Source organism: Microtus pennsylvanicus, chromosome 7 (genome assembly GCF_037038515.1).
Source record: "Microtus pennsylvanicus isolate mMicPen1 chromosome 7, mMicPen1.hap1, whole genome shotgun sequence".
NCBI lineage: Eukaryota > Metazoa > Chordata > Mammalia > Rodentia > Cricetidae > Microtus > Microtus pennsylvanicus.
The window spans coordinates 2,151,507-2,168,947 of NC_134585.1; the positions used below are offsets into that span (position 1 = coordinate 2,151,507).

Consider the following 17,441-nt stretch of genomic DNA (forward strand, 5'->3'; position numbering starts at 1 on the left):
ACATGGGCTAACACATGTGCATAAACACAGTTAAGGGCGGTGCCTGGTACTGGGAATAACAAGCACAAAATTCATTTTGGGGCCAAGATTTCTTCAGAGACCCTGATGTTTGGGCTGCTTCCCCAGCACTGGGCCTAGGGCCAGTTGCGTTTCTTGGCCATCACGTGGTTTCCCGGCTCATCTGGGCAAGAGGAGGAGCAAGGTCCAGAGTCAAACTGCCCCAGGCCTAGGTTGCCCAGAAGGGAGCAGACCTCTGACCAGACAGGTCTGACCTCCCTGGACCCTGCAGCCATGCGGCTCCTGTGGGGACTGCTCTGGGTGCTGAGCATCGTTGCCTTGTCTCTGCAGAAGCCCAGGTCCTGGGGCCAGACACTGGGCTTGTGGGTGCGGCTTAGGGGGAGTGGGGTGGTGGTCTTAGGCCGGGTCTGAAGTACCTCTACTGTTCTCCCAGGTTGCTCCTCTTCTCCCCTTCTGTGGTGAATTTGGGGGTCCCTCTGTCAGTGGGCTTGCAGCTCCAGGATGCCCCTCCAGGACAGCAAGTAAAAGGATCAGTGTTCCTGAGAAACCAAAATGGTCGCATCTGCAGCCCAAAGAAGGATTTTGTGCTCAGTTCAGGAAATGCTTTTGTGCTTCTCAGCCTCGAGGTAACCAGTGCCCACACCCCTGCTGTTTCTTAGGCCTCCCTGTGTACCCTCTGCTGTTTGCTTAGTCACAGACAGGAGCTTGCTATGTAACAGCCTGGCTTTGAACTCCCAGCAATCCTCCTGCCTCAGCCTCCCGAGTGCTGTGATCCACCAGGTTCTTCTGTTGCCTTTTATGTTTATTTTTGGATTGCGAGTGGTCGCTCAGCAGTCCTCCGCTGGCCGCCCGAGTGCTGGGGTTACTGCCACACGCCATTATGGCTGGCCCGCCCACTGGTCTTAGTGTCCCTGTCCTGGGCTCTGAGTCCCTTTCGTCTTGGACAGTCTCTCCCCGCCTACTCCTGACAGGTCCCACTGCCTTATGTGAGCAACTGTGGCCTCTTTGAGCTACGCAGAGCCCCCCACGTCCAGCTGGTGGCTCAGTCTTCCTGGCTAAAGAGCTCCCTGTCCAAAGCCACAGACACACAGGGCGTCAACCTACTGTTCTCTTCTCGCCGTGGGCACATCTTCGTGCAGACTGACCAGCCTGTTTATAACCCTGGCCAGCGGGGTGAGCCTCCTGCCTCAGCGCCTCTGCTTTCCTCTCCCAGGGTGCTCAGAGCCTGCGCTTGGTGTCCTCTGTGTGAGGTGACCCCACGGACGGCACCACCCAGAGGACCGCTTAGGGTTTAGTCCCCAGCGCCTCCTGGGGTCCCTGTCCCTCTGCGCGGGGGCTCTTACCTCTCATCCTCCACTCTTAGTTCGTTACCGGGTTTTTGCACTGGATCACAAGATGCGCCCTTCCACCGACACCCTCACAGTTATGGTGGAGGTGAGTGCCTGACCCCCGACCTTCTTGACCCTGTGCACTGGTGTGATCTCCCACCTGACCACACTGACACTCCCCACTCCCCCGCAGAACTCTAATGGCCTCCGTGTTCGGAAGAAGGAGGTGTTTGCTCCTACGTCCATCTTCCAGGATGACTTCGTGATCCCAGACATCTCAGAGTGAGCTGCCCCACCTCAGGCCACCCCTCTATCGACACGTCCCTCTGACATAGGGGCTCACATTCCAGATGCTCTGGCCCTGTGCCCCCCAAGCCTCTTCTGGAGGATGCAGGCCATGGGCTGTCTGTGTGTAGCTGAAGTCTCTCCCTTGTCCACTGTCAGGCCGGGGACCTGGACGATCTCAGCGAGGTTCTCAGACGGCCTGCAGTCCAATAGAAGTGCCCGCTTTGAGGTGAAGAAATACAGTAAGTGCTGAAGTGTGGGTGGGGACAGGAGGTGAGGCAGGGCAGCCCCGCGGGAGGGAGCTGTGGAGGACCCTTTGTCTGGTACCTGGCCACTCATCTCTTTACCCCATTCAGTTCTTCCCAACTTTGAAGTGAAGATCACCCCACAGAAGCCGTATATCCTGTCAGTGCCCGGCTACATGGATGAAATACAGTTAGACATCCAGGCCAGGTGACCGCCACCCTCTTGCCCACACCCGGGAATCGCCCTGCAGAGCCCAGCTCTATCGCCTCCATTCCTCCCTTCCTCCCTTCCTCCCTCCCTCCCTTCCTCCCTCCCTCCCTCTCTCCCTTTTTTCCTTCCTTGCTTCCTTCTTCTTCTTTAGTTTTGTTTTTGAGACCTTGTCTTTCCCTCCCTGTGTACCCACCTAATAGACCAGGCTGGCCTGAACTCACAGCAGTTCATCTGCCTCTTGAGTACTGGGATTAAAGATGTGCATGTGTGTGTTTACGAGTGCAGGGGCATGAGTGTGCGTACATGTATGCGCAGGTAGGGGACAACCTCGGGTCATTGTTAGGATCTCTGTCCATCTCCTTGGAGAGACAGTCTCTCATTGAGATGGAACTTACTTAAAGGGCTAGGCTGGCTGTCTAGGCAACCCCAAGCCCCCTGCCTCCACCTTCCCACTGCTGGATTTACAAGTGGATGCTGTCTCACCTGGTGATCTACATGGATTCAGGGGAGTTGAATTCAGGTCTTGGTGCTGGCATGGTAATCACCTGGCCTGCTGAGGTATTTCCCCAGCTCTCAGCTCTCTGAATCTCCCGTGGGAACAGGTATATCTACGGGAAGCCTGTGCAGGGTGTGGCGTACACGCGCTTTGCACTCATGGATGAGGATGGGAAGAAGACTTTCCTTCGGGGCCTGGAGACCCAGACTAAGGTAGGGGCGTGATGAAGAGGGCACAGAACCTGCAGACCCACACCAGGTAGGGGTGTGGTGAGGAGGGCACTGAGCCTGAAGACACAGACCAAGGTAGGGGTGTGGTGAAGAGGGCATGGAGCCTGGGAACCCAGGCCTTGGTAGGGGTGTGGTGAAGAGGGCACTGAGCCTGGAGACACAGACCAAGGCAGGGGTGTGGTGAGGAGGGCACGGAGCCTGGGGACCCACACCAGGTAGGGATGTGGTGAGGAGGGCACTGAGCCAGGACGCCCAGACACAGGCAGGAGTGTGGTGAGGAGGGCACTGAACAGAAGAGGGATCCTCACTTACATGCTGTTGTCTTTGTTTAGTTGGTGGAAGGCCAGAGTCAAGTTTCCATCTCAAAGGACCAGCTCCAGGCTGCCCTGGGTAAAGTCAGTGTTGGGACTGCAGACCTGGAGGGGCTGCGCCTCTATGCTGCGGCAGCCGTCATCGAGTCTCCAGGTGGGTGGCTTTCTTCTGCTGCCAACCTAGACACGGGGGGCACAGTGATACTGTAGTGCAGCCCTGCAGCCGTGGTGCAGCATTGATACTGTCTGTGCAGCCCTGCAGCTGTGGTGGTGCAGCATTGATACTGTCTGTGCAGCCCTGCAGCCGTGGTGCAGCATTGATACTGTAGTGCAGCCCTGCAGCCGTGGTGGTGCAGCATTGATACTGTCTGTGCAGCCCTGCAGCCGTGGTGCAGCATTGATACTGTAGTGCAGCGCTGCAGCCGTGGTGGTGCAGCATTGATGCTGTCAGTGCAGCCCTGCAGCCGTGGTGGTGCAGCATTGATACTGTCTGTGCAGCCCTGCAGCCGTGGTGCAGCATTGATACTGTCAGTGCAGCCCTGCAGCCGTGGTGCAGCATTGATACTGTAGTGCAGCCCTGCAGCCGTGGTGGTGCAGCATTGAAACTGTCAATGCAGCCATGGTGGTGCAGCATTGATATAATCAGTGCAGCCCTGCAGCTGTGGTGGTGCAGCATTGATACTGTAGTGCAGCCCTGCAGCCGTGGTGGTGCAGCATTGATACTGTCAGTGCAGCCCTGCAGCCGTGGTGCAGCATTGATACTGTCAGTGCAGCCCTGCAGCCGTGGTGCAGCATTGATACTGTCAGTGCAGCCCTGCAGCCGTGGTGGTGCAGCATTGATACTGTCAGTGCAGCGCTGCAGCCGTGGTGGTGCAGCATTGATACTGTAGTGCAGCCCTGCAGCCGTGGTGGTGCAGCATTGATACTGTCTGTGCAGCCCTGCAGCCGTGGTGCAGCATTGATACTGTCAGTGCAGCCCTGCAGCCCTGCAGCCATGGTGCAGCATTGATACTGTCAGTGCAGCCCTGCAGCCGTGGTGCAGGCCTTTGACCCCAGCACTTGGAAGGGAGCGAGGGGCAGGTGGATCTTGAGTTCCAGGCCAGCCTGGTCTACAGAGGACGTGCAGGACATCCAGGGCTACACAGAGAAACCCTGTTTCAAAAAACCTAACTAAATAAATAATATAAAATAAATGCCAGTTACACCGTTTTCCCAGCTCCTCATCCTCGGTACCGCCCTGATGTCTGCCTGCATCTCAGACACACAGCCAAGAGCAACGACCCCGAATCTGCCTCTCTCTGGGCCTGTCTGTTCCCAGTTGTCTTGTACCTTCCATCTGTCCACTCACGCACCCGACAGACATGTTACACACAAGTGAGGAGGGAAGGATGCTTGAGCCATTTCCTGACTCCTGTCTCTTTCCTGGGTTCCTTACTCCCCCTATCTGCCCCCTCTCTGCCCTATAGGTGGGGAGATGGAGGAGGCAGAGCTCACATCCTGGCGCTTTGTGTCATCTGCCTTCTCCTTGGACCTCAGCAACACCAAGCAGCACCTTGTGCCTGGAGCCCACTTCGTTCTGCAGGTTCTTCTCTGAAGGGCGGGAGCAGAGGGGCACACGCGTGGGCCGCACAGTCCTGAGCATGGCCTTTTTCTCACCCATGTCCCTCCAGGCCGTGGTCCGAGAGATGTCAGGCTCCACAGCCTCTGACGTTCCTGTCAAAGTTTCTGCTACGTTGTCCGCTGGCTCTGGCTCAAGAGTCCTCGACTTAGAGCAGAACACCAACGGGGTCGGCCAAGTCAGCCTTCCCATCCCTGTCCCACCAGGCACCACAGAACTGAAGCTCTTGGTAGTGCTTCTCTGAGCGCTGGGGTTGGGCGTGCGGGAAGAGAGGGCTTGAGAGTCATTTTCTGAGTGCTTCTGCTTGAGTCTGGGGGAAGCAGTTGTGCACCTGGGTCCTTGTCATAGACCCCGGCCTTCCCTGCCCTTCTGTCCAGGTGTCTGCAGGCTCTGTCTATCCGGCCCTAGCCAGGCTCACAGTGAAAGGTCCGCCTCCAGGAAGCTCTGGCTTTCTGTCCATTGAGCCCCAAGACCTTCAACCCCCTCGTGTGGGGGACAACTTCATCCTGAACCTGCGAACTGTGGGCATTGAGGGGCCTACCTTCTCTCATTACTACTACATGGTATGGGGGACTTGGGGTATAGGTTTGTTGGTGTTGGGCAGAGGCCTCTGCAGGCCTGGGCTCAGGTTCAGGACAGGGTAGGGTCTACACCAAGCAGAATTCACTCACTGCTCCTTTTTGTCTCAGATCCTCTCCCGGGGCCAGATCGTGATCATGAACCGGGAGCCCAGGAGGACCCTGACCTCTGTCTCTGTGCTGGTGGACCATCGTCTGGCCCCTTCCTTCTATGTTGTGGCCTACTTCTACCACCAAGGACTTCCTGTGGCCAACTCCCTGCTCATTCATGTGCAGCCTGGGGACTGTGAGGGCCAGGTGACTGGGGCTGCACAGGCAGTCTGTCTCTCTCTCTCTCTCTCTCTCTCTCTCTCTCTCTCTCTCTCTTTCTTCTCTCTGTGTGTATGTTATTTAGTGAGGCGGGCTCGTGCATGTGTATATCTCGTCTGTGTGTGTGTGTGTGTGTGTGTGTTTTTGAGGCAGGCTCTTGCGTGTATATATCTCGTCTCTCTCTCTCTGTTTGTGTTAGTGAGGCGGGCTTGTGTGCGAGTATAATTTGTCTCTCTCTCTTTCTCTCTCTGAGTGTGTGTGTTAGTGAGGCGGGCTCGTGCGTGTGTATATCTCGTCTCTGAGTGTGTGTGTGTGTGTTAGTGAGGCGGGCTCTTGCGTGTGTATATCTCGTCTCTCTCTCTCTCTGAGTGTGTGTGTTAGTGAGGCGGGCTTGTGTGCGTGTATATCTTGTCTCTCTCTGTGTGTGTGTGTTAGTGAGGCGGGCTCTTGCGTGTGTATATCTCGTCTCTCTGAGTGTGTATGTACGTGAGGCAGGCTTGTGTGCGTGTATATCTTGTCTCTCTCTCTGAGTGTGTGTGTGTGTGTGTGTGTTTAGTGAGGTGGGCTTGTGCCTGTGTATATCTTGTCTCTCTCTCTCTCTCTCTGAGTGTGTGTGTGTGTTAGTGAGGTTGGCTTATGCATGCGTATATCTCGTATGTTGCATGGACATGCATGCATGAGTTTGCATGTGCTTGTGGAGATTGGGAGTCATTTTGGATTGCTCTTCTGCCTTATTCATGGAGGCAGCTTCCCTCGGTGTCTCCGGCGCTCATTGAGAAGCCTACTCTTGCTAACCGCCCTGCTCTGGGAATCCCGTCTCCACCTTTCAGGCCGGAGTTACAGGATTTTCAGATTCCAGTCGTCATGACTGAATGGCACACACTTTTAGCCTCTGGTCCACGTCCCTAGCCCTCTCTGCCCCGCTGACTGCCCTGTACTTCCTATTTCGGCCAGCTGGAACTGAACGTGGATGGTGCCAAGGAGTATCGCACTGGGGACAGCATGAAGCTGCAGATTAAGACAGACCCCCAAGCCCTGGTGGCCCTGGGTGCCGTGGACACGGCTCTGTATGCTGTGGGTGGCAAGACTCACAAACCCCTCGACATGGGCAAGGTTTGTCAAGCCCTCTCCATTTCCTGTGAGCCTAAGCTCCACTTACCCAGATGCCTCAGGCCCCTCTCGGCCTTGCCTTGGAGCCTTGAGCCTGGCCCCTTCCTCTCTTACCCTTGGTCTCCAGTTCTAACTCCACAATGCTCAACTTTCTTCAAGCCCTGCCCCAATACCCTCAGCAGAGTGACAGGCCGTGCCCCTCAGCCACTCCTGTGTCCCAGCATCTCTTCCTTACCCTGCCAGGTCTTTGAAGTAATGAACAGCTACAACCTTGGCTGTGGTCCTGGAGGTGGGGACAATGCCCTTGAGGTGTTCCAGGCTGCTGGTCTGGCCTTTTCTGATGGAGACCAACTAAGTCAAGTCAGGGAGGGTAAGAATGGAGCCAGGGGGACCAGACAAGGGAGGAAAGGCTGGGGTGGTGTAGGAATGGGGCAAGGGATCTAAGCAGCCGGGAGGCAGAGGAAGGCGGATCTCTCTCTGTGAGTCCCTGGACATCTTGGTCTAGAGTGAGTCCAGGACAGGCAGGACTACACAGAGAAGCCCTGTCTCAAAAGACTAAAACAAAAAGAGATAGAATGGAAACAGAAAACAGCTAATATTACTAAAAAAACCAGAAAGACTGGAGCAGTGGGAGCACCCGAGGGAGGGAGGCCGACTGCAGGATTTAAGGGTGAAAAGGCCTGGCCGCGGACAGGGAAGGAGGGTGACCCAGCTCCTCACTGCTTGGCCGTGGCCCTCTTGCTCTCTGCCAGGCCTGAGTTGTCCCAAGGAGAAGAAAAGCCGGCAAAAGAGAAGCGTGGACTTCCAGAAGGCTGTCAGTGAGAAGTGTGAGTTGTGGGAGGCACCAGGGTGGGGTCTGCCTCTCTGTCCTCTGCAGCCCCTCAGCCAGCTGTGGCATTGAGGGCCGGGAAGGCAAGGGTTGCAGGTGGAGGCTGGATGGGACAGTCCATCGGCCTCCTGACGGTTCTCCGGGCACATCCTGGTTTCTCCAGGGGACGGTGGGGCTGAGGTTCAGGTCCTGCACCTGCCCAGCCTCCCCTGGCCTACCAGTGGGCCAGTATGCTTCCCCAGAGGCCAAGCGCTGCTGCCAGGACGGGCTGACAAGGTTGCCCATGGTGCGCACCTGTGAGCAGCGGGCAGCCCGGGTGCGGCCGGCCAGCTGCCAGGAGCCCTTCTTGTCCTGTTGCCTGTTTGCTGAGGTCCTGCGCAAGAACCAGAGCAGAAGCCAGGCGGGCTTTGCCCGAGGTGAGCAGCCAGGTGAAGCTGGGGAACAGTAGTGGTGCCTGAGAGGGCCAAACCTCCCCTCACTCCTGTGCCCCTCCCCCAGCCCAGGAGGTGCTGCAGGAGGAAGACCTGATTGATGAAGATGACATCCTCGTGCGCAGCTACTTCCCGGAGAACTGGCTCTGGAGAGTGGAGCCCGTGGACCGCTCCAAACTGTGAGGGCCTGGGCTGCTTACCCGGCCACCAGGCTGGTTCTGGGGACAGCCCCGTGCAGTGACATGGCTTCTCTGAATTTCCACTACAGGCTAACACTGTTGCTCCCTGACTCTCTGACCACATGGGAGATTCATGGCGTGAGCCTGTCCAGAAGCAAAGGTGAGGTAACCCTGCCCACACCTCAGGCTGCTCCCTTCCCTTCCCCTTGACTGCTTAGCCCTCTGCTCCCAGCACGGGGTGGAGCCCATGCACCTGGGAAGACCTCCCCTGGTGTGCATCTATCCTGAGAGCTGTCAAAACTGAGGGCAGAGTGGAGTCATTGCCAGACCCTGCCTTCCTGTGCCCTGAGGTACTCATGTCCCTGCACCCCTGCCCCTGCCTCCTTTCCCCATCCACAGGCCTGTGTGTAGCCACACCGACCCGTGTGCGCGTGTTCCGAGAATTCCACCTGCATCTGCGCCTGCCCACGTCTGTCCGCCGCTTTGAGCAGCTCGAGTTGCGGCCCGTTCTCTACAACTATCTCAATACTGACGTGACTGTGAGACCCATGGGAGCATGTGCACTCAGGGCTGGGGGGAAGGGTGGGTGCTAGCAGGGACAGGACAGGCAGCAGACTTGGCTGGATTAGGACTCTGGCCAGCCCTGTTTTCCTGTCCTCAGGTGAGTGTCCATGTGTCCCCCGTGGAAGGACTGTGCATGGCTGGTGGTGGAGGGCTGGCTCAGCAGGTGTCGGTGCCCGCAGGCTCTGCCCGGCCTGTGGCCTTCTCTGTGGTACCCACGGCTGCTGCCTCTGTGTCCCTGAAAGTGGTGGCTCGAGGGTCTATTGAGAATTTCGTGGGAGATGCTGTCTCTAAGATTCTGCAAATCGAAGTAAGTGACTGCCCCTATTCTAGGCTCTGGTTCCCGGCTATGTTCTTTAGTATCCGCTGGCGAGACCAGAGCTCAGCGCCCAAACCTAGTGCACTGCTAACCCTCCCGCCACTGCGATTGTGACTCAGCTCTGTCTCTGAAATTTTATATGTTTACTACTTTTCAGACAGAGGCTAGATATGTAGCCCAGGCTAGCCTCAGACTGATTCTAGATATGATATGTAGCCCAAGCTGGCCTTGAACTTACAGTAATCCTGAGCCTTTGCCTTCCCAATTGCTGGGCTCACAGGCAGGCATGGTCACAGCTAGCTGTTTCTGACGTTTTTCCTCTATGTCATTTACTGTTTGCGGTGCTGGGAGTTAAACCTAGGACTCTGCATGGTAGACCCGTGAGCCGGGTTGACCAGGGTTCCCATCCATGAAGTTAGCTCTAAGTCCTAGGGTGTCTGCCCCAGGAGGGGCTCGTGTACTCCTGGCTGATCCCTGCCTCCATATTTTTGACTGAGACAGAAGGAAGGGGCCATCCACAGAGAAGAGATGGTCTACGAACTCAACCCCCTGGGTGAGTGGCTCCTCCTACCCCAGCTGCCAGTTCCATGGGGCAGTAGTTAAGGGGCACAGGGGCCGACCGCCAGCTCCTCTCATCTCCCTAGATAACCGAGCCCGGACTTTGGAAATTCCCGGCAGCTCTGATCCCAACATCATCCCTGATGGGGATTTCAGCAGCTTCGTCAGGGTTACAGGTCTGAGTCTGGTCCTTTCCCATGAGCACTTGCGTGTGCCTGAAACCTGTAGGCTGCAGTGTTTCCCTGTGAGGCTGGGTCCCCACAGTCTCATCCTCACCTTCTCTTCCTTCACAGCCTCTGAACCCTTGGAAACTTTGGGCTCTGAAGGTGCCTTGTCCCCGGGAGGCGTGGCCTCCCTTCTGAGACTTCCCCGGGGTTGTGCAGAACAAACCATGATCTATTTGGCTCCTACTCTGACTGCTTCCCACTACCTGGACAAGACAGAGCAGTGGAGCAAACTACCCCCTGAGACCAAGGACCGTGCTGTGGATCTCATCCAGAAAGGTTCTGTGTTCAGTAAAAGTCAGAGTCACAGGCAGGGAGGGCATGATGGGCTGCTGGGAGCCTAGAAAAAGCTGGGGGTGGTCGCTGGGTGCACAGCCTGGGCACAGACAGCGGGAGAGCGGGCACGTCACCTCACAGCCAGCTCTCCCTTCCAGGGCACATGCGCATCCAGCAGTTCCGGAAGAAAGATGGCTCCTTTGGGGCTTGGTTGCACAGGGACAGCAGCACCTGGTGAGGCTGGGCTGTGTGTTCAGGGCCTCAGAAGAACAAGAGACTACAAACCAGTCACCAGAGGGTCTAGCCTTGTCTCCAGCTATCCCTTCCTTCCTTTAGGCTCACGGCCTTTGTGCTGAAGATCCTGAGTTTGGCGCAGGAGCAGGTGGGCGACGCCCCAGAGAAGCTGCAGGAGACGGCTGCCTGGCTGTTATCCCAGCAGCTAGGTGATGGCTCATTCCACGACCCATGTCCAGTCATTCACAGAGACATGCAGGTGTGAGCATGCAAGAGTCCCTGAGATGTCAACAGTAAGACTGTCTGCGTCCCTACCACTCTGGCCTGACACCCTCATTCTCTCCTTACCAGGGGGGCTTGGTGGGTCATGATGAGAATGTGGCCCTCACCGCCTTTGTGGTCATTGCCCTTCACCATGGACTGGACGTCTTCCCGGACGGGAGAGCCCAGCAGCTGAAGGACAGAGTGGTAAGGAAGCCAACACGCTGTCCCTTCGTGGTCCCAGCTGTCCTGTCTGGGAGCCGGGCAGACCGGCTCAGGCCTCTGGTTTCTTCTAGGAAGCCTCCATCTCCAAGGCAAATGAGTTCTTGGGGCAGAAGGCCAGTGCTGGGCTCCTGGGCGCCCACGCAGCTGCCATCACAGCCTATGCCCTGACACTGACCAAGGCCTCCGAGGACCTGAGGAATGTTGCCCACAACAGCCTGATGGCCATGGCTGAGGAAGCTGACGGTGAGGGCAAGGGCGGCCTGGCAGAATGCCTGGGACCCTTGGGATTGCCCTGCAGAGACAGACTGAAAAGAAGGGGCCTTTCAGGGCTCAGGCGTGGAAGAGGGGCGACCAGCAGGGGGCGAGAGAGAGCCGGCTTGCTCAGCTGCAAATGCAGTTTCTCTGTTCAACATGCCCTTCCCTTGCCTTCCCTTGCCTTCCCTTGCCTTCCAGGAAACCTCTACTGGGGCTTTGTCCCTGGCTCTCAGAACGATGCTGTGTTGACCACCCCGGCTCCTCGTAGCCCATCGGAACCTGTGCCCCGGGCCCCAGCCCTGTGGATCGAGACCACAGCCTATGGCCTCTTACATCTGCTGCTGAGGGAGGGCAAGGGAGAAATGGCCGACAAGGCCGCATCCTGGCTCACCCACCAGGGCAGCTTCGAAGGGGGATTCCGCAGTACCCAGGTAGGGGCAGCCATAGGGCTCTAGGTAGGTGGTCCCGAGATCACGTGCCTGACTCCTAGCCTAATCTCCTTAGGACACAGTGGTCACTCTGGACGCCCTGTCTGCATACTGGATTGCATCCCACAGCGCAGAGGAGAGGGTCCTCAATGTGACTCTCAGTTCCCTGGGCCGCAATGGGTTCAAGTCTCACGCGCTGCAACTGAACAACCACCAGGTCAAGGGCCTGGAGGAGGAGCTGAAGGTGACCCACACCCTCCCTGATGGGCTGCTATGGGGTTTGGGCCAGGTCTGAAGCGTGGTCTATCCACCCCCATGTGCGGTCATGATAGTCGCGCTCTCTCCTGAGGGTGTTGTGGGAAGACTGACCTTTCTCCTGGCCGCGTGACTAAACCTTGGGGATATTCCCTCACCCATAATACAGCGTGTGTGCGGAGCCCACACTAGGGTCCAGGACAGTGGTCCTCCTCCTTCCTAAGGCTGCCGCCCTATAATACGGTTCCTCATGCCGTGACCTCCAACCATGTGAAACCATGTGATCCATTGCTACTTCCTAACTGTCATTTCGCTAGTGGTATCAATCCTACTGTAAATATGTATGGTTTCTCATGGTTTGAGGTGATCCCTGGGAATCGGTTGTTCAACCCTCAAAGGGGTCAGGCCCCACAGGTTGAGAACCGCTGGCCTGGGAGGCTGGGGAGAGCTGCTTCAACAAAGGAGGAGCCTTCTGGGCGGGGTGGCAGGATGCACTGCTTTGAGGGACTCATCCTGTGCCCTCTGACCTGCTTTTCTCTCCCTCCTGGAAGTTCTCCCTGGGCAGCAAGATCACTGTGCAGGTCGGAGGGAACAGCAAAGGAACCTTGAAGGTGAGGCCAGCAGGGCAGGGCGGCCTGGGCCTTAGGGAGACCTTGTGGGCGGAGCTCCATGCTGGCTGCTGTCCTTCCCTGAGCCTCTGGGTTTCTGGGTCTCTGCTGTTTCCTTCACCTGCACGTCCTGGCTCTCCAGTCCCTTGTCCACAGCATCCAGACCCAGGTCCTATGCCCCTTTCCTTCCCGTTTGTCTCATCTGCTGCTGGGACCCCTTTATTCCCTGAGGCTCGCTGTCCCGCAAGAGCTGTCAGCAGCCCCCCTCCGCTGGCCCGGGTGACCCTTGCTGTGTCTCAGGCTGCCCCTCTGGTCACTGCCCAGCATGTAGTAGACTGGCAGCCCGGGAAAGTGTGCCACCTCCCAGAGTGAGTGGAACCCCTGACGGTGCAGAGGTGGGGGGCAGAGTCAGGAGGACCAGTAGCTCAAGGTCCTCTCTGCTTGATAATGAACTCGAGGCCAGCTTGTGTAAGGGTCTGAGAACTGCAAAGGAAGACCCCAGACTCAAATAGCGTGAAAGACAGAACCTTTATTCCAGCATGTGGGTCTCCATTGTTCAAAATTGTGACCCAAGAAGAAAGACACAACCCCTTTTAAGCTCAGCTAGGGGAAGTCTAGGAGCAGTTAGGTCATCTCAGACACAATAGGTCAAGCAGGCTCGAGCCACGTTAGTACTTTTGATTTGAATGTGGTTATAGTTTTACCATGGCGGGGTATGCTTTAGGGAGAGTACAGGACCTGTAGTTTACTTTCTTTTTTTTTTAGATTTATTTATTTATTAAGCATACAGTGTACTGCTGGCATGGAAGGCACCAGGTCTCATTTACAGATGGTTGTGAGCCACCACGTGTTCCTGGGAATTGAACTCAGGACCTCTGGAAGAGCAGCCAGTGCTCTTAACCTCTGAGCCATCTCTCCGCCCAGAGAGCACAGGACCTGTCCTTTTCTTTACTGCTCTGAGGCCCTGCATGAAGTGTCTCATGCCTGTGACCTGCTACCTCCCCCGTCCTTGTAGGATGCAACTCAGGCAGTGATAAATCGGGAAAATTCAGACCTTTCTCTTATCCTCGTTAGACCCTTAGAAAGCAAACCAGATTTGCCTTCCAGCCCTCCCCTTACACAGCTGGGCTCTGCCCGCTGTCATCCCCACAGGTCTCCTCTGCATTCTGTCCTGTGTTGTCTTGGAGGAGCCTCTGCAGGGCATCCTGTTGTGGCCTCTGCCCCCTTCTGCAGGCTGGGCTAGGGTGGCCTCCTCACTGCTCTGACATCTTGGCCAGGGCCTCATTTAGCTTCTTCATTGGGGTTGGGTGAGGGACGGGAGATCTAGGGTTGGCTTGGGGAAATTTAGAAAGGGGGGCCTTAGGTCCCTCTGCTCAGGACCCTCTAGGTCTGTGCTGTGTGTGTCCCATGTTCTCGTCCCGTCTCTGACTGAGCCAGGTCCTCCGTACCTACAATGTCCTGAGCCTGAAGAACACGACCTGTCAGGACCTGCAGATGGAAGTGTCAGTCACAGGCTATGTGGAATACACCCGTGAGTGTGGGTCAGGGGTCCTGAGCCCTGCAGTGCAGTCACAGGCTCTGGGAAATACACCCGTGATTGTGGGCCACAGGTCCTGAGCCCTGCAGGACAGTCACAGGCTATGTGGAATACTCCCGTGAGTGTGGGTCAGGGGTCCTGAGCCCTGCAGGGCAGTCACAGGCTGTGGGAAATACACCCGTGAGTGTGGGTCGGGAGTCCTGAGCCCTGCAGGGCAGTCACAGGCTGTGGGAAATACACCCGTGTGTTGGTCAGGGGTCCTGAGCCCTGCAGAGCAGTCACAGGCTGTAGGAAATACACCCGTGTGTTGGTCAGGGGTCATGAGCCCTGCAGGGCAGTCACAGGCTGTGGGAAATACACCCGTGTGTTGGTCAGGGGTCCTGAGCTCTGCAGAGCAGTCACAGGCTGTAGGAAATACACCTGTGTGTTGGTCAGGGGTCATGAGCCCTACAGGGCTGACACAGCTGAGACCCCTCACCACGGCCCTGCACAGGGGAAGCCTACGAGGACTATGAAGACTACGAGGATGAGATGCCAGCTGCAGATGATCCGAGTGCCCACTCTCAGCCTGTGACACCCCTGCAGCTGTTTGAGGGTCGAAGGAGCCGCCGCAGAAGGGAGGCTCCCAAGGTGGCCGAGGAGCAGGAGTCCAGAGTGCAGTACACTGTGTGCATCTGGTGGGTGCTGCCTGCTTCCTGCTTATGCAGTGGGGAGGGGGGAGGCCGGTGGCGGGGCGTGCCCAGTGCGTGGTTCAGGTGGAGCCTGTACAGCTCGCCCCTCCTCCCTGTAGGCGCACTGGCAAGGTGGGGTTGTCTGGCATGGCTATCGCAGACATCACCCTCCTGAGTGGATTCCACGCCCTGAGGGCCGACCTGGAGAAGGTACGGTCAACCCCCACAGTCACCCTCTGTCCTCGGGAGCCCTGCTCCATCTCTGTAGCACCCCAGGTGCTGAGCCCCGTCACTGCCATGCCCTGTGACTGTCCCCCTCCCCTGCAGCTGACGTCCCTCTCTGACCGGTACGTGAGCCACTTTGAGACCGATGGGCCCCATGTCCTGCTGTACTTCGACTCGGTGAGTGTGGAGAGGCACACAGGAAGCAGCTGGGTCTCCATCCTGCCTCGTCAGGGTCGGATGGTGTGGGCACCTGGTGAGGGAAGAGGTGGGGATGTGGCTGGGAGGCAGAGAGCCTTGGAGAGCTCACCTGTCCTGCCTCACCTCAATGCCAGGATGGGGCTGTGAGTTTAGCTTGGCAGTCATCAGCCCTCAAGGGTTTATGGGGAGCCAGGGAGAGGTGGGGGCCACTGTGGACACGGGTGCGGGAGCAGGGCCCACACCTGCGTTCCTGGGGAAGGAGAGGTGGGGGCCACTGTGGACACGGGTGCAGGAGCAGGGCCCACGCCTGCGTTCCTGGGGAAGGAGAGGTGCCAGGTGAGACAAGTGGGTTGGGAAGCTAACCTGCATGGAAGGTCTCACAGGGAATGTGTGCCTATAGTGAGACTCCGCAGAGGGCCTCGGGCACTGGAGACTGGGCAAGGTCATCATGGTGGCAGTGAAGTCATCAGAGGCCTTGGAGACCCATTTTTCGAGTCTAGTGTCAGGAAGATGACAGAACGTGAGGGATGGGTGCTGGTGATAAGGTCACGGTGACCAAGCAGAAGCAAGGCAGGCAGCGGCCTGGCCTTGAGCAGCCTTCTTCCTGGTTCCAGGTCCCGACCACCCGGGAGTGTGTGGGCTTTGGAGCCCTGCAGGAGGTGGCCGTGGGGCTGGTGCAGCCGGCCAGCGCTGTCCTGTATGACTACTACAGCCCCGGTGAGCACTTGGGATGCTCTGGCATGCAGGATCAGGGGGCCTGACCCCTCACAGGGGTACCACGGTGTGGGGAGACCCTGGCTCCTGAGATGCCGAGACAGAGAGGAGAGGCCCTCACTCCTGGCTGCTCTCCTCTAGACCACAAGTGCTCTGTGTTTTATGCTGCACCGAGTAAGAGCAAGCTCCTGTCCACCTTGTGCTCTGCCGATGTCTGCCAGTGTGCCGAGGGTGAGATGAGGCCTGGGGCCGGGGCTGGGAAGTGGGGGCGCCCAGCTGGTCTCACCTGACACTTGCCCTCAGGGAAGTGCCCTAAACAGCGCCGCTCTCTGGAGCGAGGGGAGCTGGACAAGGATGGCTACAGGATGAAGTTTGCCTGCTATTATCCCCGGGTGGAGTACGGTTAGTGCCCCTCGGCCTCCATCCTGCTTGGCACCAGCACCGTGGTCTCCCCAGGTTGCCTGCTTTCCCCCAAGCCCACCTGTGGCCTCTTTGTGTCGCTGCAACTCCCCTTCCTTTTCCCTTCCCGTTCCAGGCTTCCAGGTTAAGGTTCTCCGAGAAGATGGCAGAGCTGCCTTCCGCCTCTTTGAGACCCAGATCACCCAAGTCCTGCATTTCAGTAGGGAGGAGAGGCGGGTGGACTGGGGAGTCGTGGAGGCTGAGATCTGGGTGTGGGACCTCTTAGAATTGGGAAAACCCCAAATTGGGAATAAATCGAATGCGAACCCCCATCCTCTCACCTTCCATCTCCTGGTCTCTGGGAACCTGGACTTCCATCAGGACAGAGAGGGTTAAATAGCAGGATCTCCACAGAGCCCTGCCCAGGGCTCCTGGCCTTCCTTTCTCTGATGTCTTCTGTCTTATTCCCGCAGGCAAGGATGCCAAGGCTTCGGTAGGTCAGACTCGCAACTTCCTGGTCCGGGCCTCTTGCCGCCTCCGCCTAGAGCCTAACAAAGAATACTTGATCATGGGTCTGGACGGGGTCACCAGTGACCTCAAGGGAGAGTGAGTCATCCGGCCCTGCCATCCCCAGCTCCCCATGTCTGTGACCTTCCTTTGGGTTCAGATCCTAGGCTCCTAGTTCTGTCCCTCCAAAGCCAGGTGTCTCCTGTGCCCGTCCTGAGCCTCCCTGTGTCTTCTGCAGCCCTCAGTACTTGCTGGACTCCAACAGCTGGATCGAGGAGATGCCCTCGGAGCGCCTGTGCCGGAGCACCCGCCAGCGGGCAGCCTGCGTGCAGCTCCATGACTTCCTGCGGGAGTACAGCACCCAGGGGTGCCAGGTGTGAGGCGCAGGACTCTGGACCCCTGAGCTCAGCCCAGGACTTTGCATAAATAAAAGCTTTTGACAGCAAAGTGCGCCTGTGTGTCTGTCTGTAGATGGGGCAGCCCACCCCCATCCAGGTTGTGTGGGCCTTGCTTAGTTTGTATAATTGTGGATTCTGAGTCTCGGGATCCTCGGGTTGTAAGCTTGTGTTGAACTCTCCTTGAGGCCTCTCTAGAATTCAGCCCATCTTGGGGTCCACTAGCCAGTGCCCCAAGTGCCCTATTGCTGGGAGTCACAGTCACTGCCCCCTTAGGGACACCTCTCATCTTTAGACCACACACTCCATGCTATCCCGTATATTTGGAGTTCTGAGTTTGGAGTTCACAGTTTGAACTCTGTTTTAGCTTGTTGACCTCGTTGAGATTCTGAATGTAGGAGGCAGGGGGCTCT

The 17,441-nt window shown here is 57.4% G+C and overlaps 1 protein-coding gene across 2 annotated transcripts; it reads left to right on the forward strand.

The window, feature by feature from the left end:
* The first annotated feature begins 219 nt into the window (after positions 1-219).
* On the forward strand, positions 220-17,080 carry LOC142854213 (complement C4). Of its 2 annotated transcripts, XM_075979473.1 has the most exons (42): positions 221-356; positions 452-644; positions 990-1,191; positions 1,382-1,452; positions 1,540-1,628; positions 1,791-1,873; positions 1,988-2,084; positions 2,690-2,795; positions 3,146-3,278; positions 4,591-4,706; positions 4,795-4,971; positions 5,120-5,305; positions 5,432-5,617; positions 6,584-6,742; positions 6,983-7,109; positions 7,492-7,566; positions 7,790-7,984; positions 8,067-8,178; positions 8,268-8,338; positions 8,578-8,717; positions 8,840-9,049; positions 9,560-9,611; positions 9,703-9,792; positions 9,910-10,119; positions 10,275-10,350; positions 10,453-10,609; positions 10,702-10,818; positions 10,908-11,079; positions 11,290-11,522; positions 11,596-11,763; positions 12,326-12,385; positions 13,820-13,884; positions 14,009-14,037; positions 14,413-14,596; positions 14,710-14,800; positions 14,918-14,992; positions 15,628-15,730; positions 15,869-15,958; positions 16,031-16,129; positions 16,263-16,346; positions 16,600-16,732; positions 16,872-17,080. In XM_075979473.1, the coding sequence occupies exons 1-42, from the start codon at positions 292-294 to the stop codon at positions 17,011-17,013; spliced, it is 5,223 nt and encodes a 1,740-aa protein (XP_075835588.1). In that variant the 5' UTR covers positions 221-291; the 3' UTR covers positions 17,014-17,080. The 2 variants fall into 2 exon arrangements, with proteins under 2 accessions (XP_075835589.1, XP_075835588.1); XM_075979474.1 differs by lacking the exon at positions 14,009-14,037 and having other exon boundaries at positions 220-356; positions 13,820-13,913.
* The last annotated feature ends 361 nt before the right edge of the window (positions 17,081-17,441 follow it).

What these genes read in the sequence shown, in the direction of transcription:
- LOC142854213 (XM_075979474.1), top strand. Translation starts at nt 292, where the DNA reads ATGCGGCTCCTGTGGGGACTGCTCTGGGTGCTGAGCATCGTTGCCTTG. An exon ending in TTGTCTCTGCAGAAGCCCAG is followed by an intron (nt 357 to 451) that starts GTCCTGGGGCCA and finishes CTGTTCTCCCAG; the next exon opens with GTTGCTCCTCTTCTCCCCTT. An exon ending in GAGCCTGTCCAGAAGCAAAG is followed by an intron (nt 8,339 to 8,577) that starts GTGAGGTAACCC and finishes CCCCATCCACAG; the next exon opens with GCCTGTGTGTAGCCACACCG.